At 68.0% G+C, this 1,504-nt stretch overlaps 1 protein-coding gene across 1 annotated transcript in view; it reads right to left on the reverse strand.

Moving 5' to 3' along the window:
• Positions 1 to 1,004, reverse strand: part of TTLL10 (tubulin tyrosine ligase like 10) — a gene marked incomplete at its 3' end in the record, with an annotated part of 9,818 nt that extends 8,814 nt beyond the window's left edge. The window contains 3 exon segments of the mRNA XM_021709308.1: positions 27 to 187; positions 539 to 657; positions 748 to 1,004. Coding sequence (XP_021564983.1) covers positions 27 to 187; positions 539 to 657; positions 748 to 1,001 — 534 coding nt within the window.
• Between the last annotated feature and the right edge of the window lie 500 nt (positions 1,005 to 1,504).

Below are 1,504 nucleotides of genomic sequence, written 5' to 3' on the forward strand. Positions count from 1 at the left end.
GTGGGGGGTTGGGGGGGCTGATGCACAGGGAGCAGGAGCCTAGGCGGGCGGGTGGCTTACTTGACTTGGGGGCACGGCGGCCTGCTGACCTTCCTGGTGACCCGCGAGTAGCCCCTTAGGATGCTGAGCAGCCCGATCTTCGTGGTGAGGAGCTTGTTGTTGGGGAGCTGGAACAGCAGCTGCTCTCCTGGGGGCGGAGCCCGGGTCACGTGTGGACAGGCCCCGTGGATGGCATCGGGAGTGGATGGCCCCGCATGTGGCTGGGCCGTGTGGACAGCACCACGTGTGGATGGCATCCTATGTGGGCAGGGCCGTGAGGATGGGGTCATGTTGGCAGGGCTGTGTGGTCAAGGCTGTGTGGGGCATGTGGAGTGCCCACGTGTGCTTGGCACCGCGTGTGGACTGCGTCCAAGGAACTTGGCCCACGCCTCCACTCATCTTCCACTGCCCGCAGGCCGGTGCCCCTCTGCTGCCATCCAGGAGGTCCCAAAGGCTGTGGGATGCAGCTCACCGCCTGGCAGCAGCCCCGCCCACCTACCTTCCCGGAAGCGGCGGTAGCTGTCCTGGCACTTGACCTCGCACCACTTGAGCATGTAGTCCTCGCGGCGGCTGTCCTGGATGCGCTGCCAGCCCTTGCTCTGGCAGTAGGAGCTGATTCTGCAGGCGGAGGTGGCGGTGACCCGAGGGGGGTCCCAGAGAGAGGCCGGCCGGGCCGGGGCTGGGACTGGGCGTGCCCGCCCCACTCACACTGCAGCCCCGTTGGTGCCTCCGATGTAGAAGAAGGGGCCCTGCTGGGTGCTCCCCTCCAGGACGGTGGCGGAGGGCCTGGCGGTGTTGGTGGTGTCAGGGTCTGCAGGCGGGCAGGTGGGAGGGAGCCCAGGGGGTCCTGGTGTGGCAGAGACTCTCCCTGCCACCCCCAGCCCCAGCTGGCAGCCCCCACCTGCGTCGGGGTCCTGCTGGCTCGGCTGATGAAGGAACCCCTCCTCCTGGCTGCTCCCCATGGGTCTCTGCCAGGTCCAGCCTGGAAGGGGGTGGAGCCCACTGGGTGGGTGGGGAGCTGCCCACTGGCCCGGCCCATCTCATTTCTGGCTGCTCCCGGTGTCACTCAACCCATCTGGGCCCCAGACTCAGGCCTGACCAGGACCCTGGTCGGTCACACTGGGAGTGGGAACACTGCCACCCTCTAGGCAGACAGGGCCCCGGTGGGGTGGGGGGCTCAGGCAGGGGTGAGGAGAGCAGCCCACCCTCCCCTCCTCACCACAGGGCAGCGGCTCTGTAAGGGACTGGGGCTGGGGCAAACGTCATGCGGGGAACACTAGCTCAGTGGTCACAATGTCCATGATGACGTCATGGGTGACCCAAGGGGCAGTTGTCAGGCAGGGCAGGTGAGCGGCCTCCCTGCTTGGGGCTGGCAGGGGCAGAGCCTGCCACGGCTGCCATGGGGTGGTGCCAGAAGGGAGAGCCCGGGGCCATGGAGGATGGTGCCAGCCCCCTGTGCCCACAG

Source organism: Carlito syrichta, unplaced genomic scaffold, assembly GCF_000164805.1.
Source record: "Carlito syrichta isolate Samal-C Ts95f unplaced genomic scaffold, Tarsius_syrichta-2.0.1 Scaffold171515, whole genome shotgun sequence".
Classification (NCBI taxonomy): domain Eukaryota; kingdom Metazoa; phylum Chordata; class Mammalia; order Primates; family Tarsiidae; genus Carlito; species Carlito syrichta.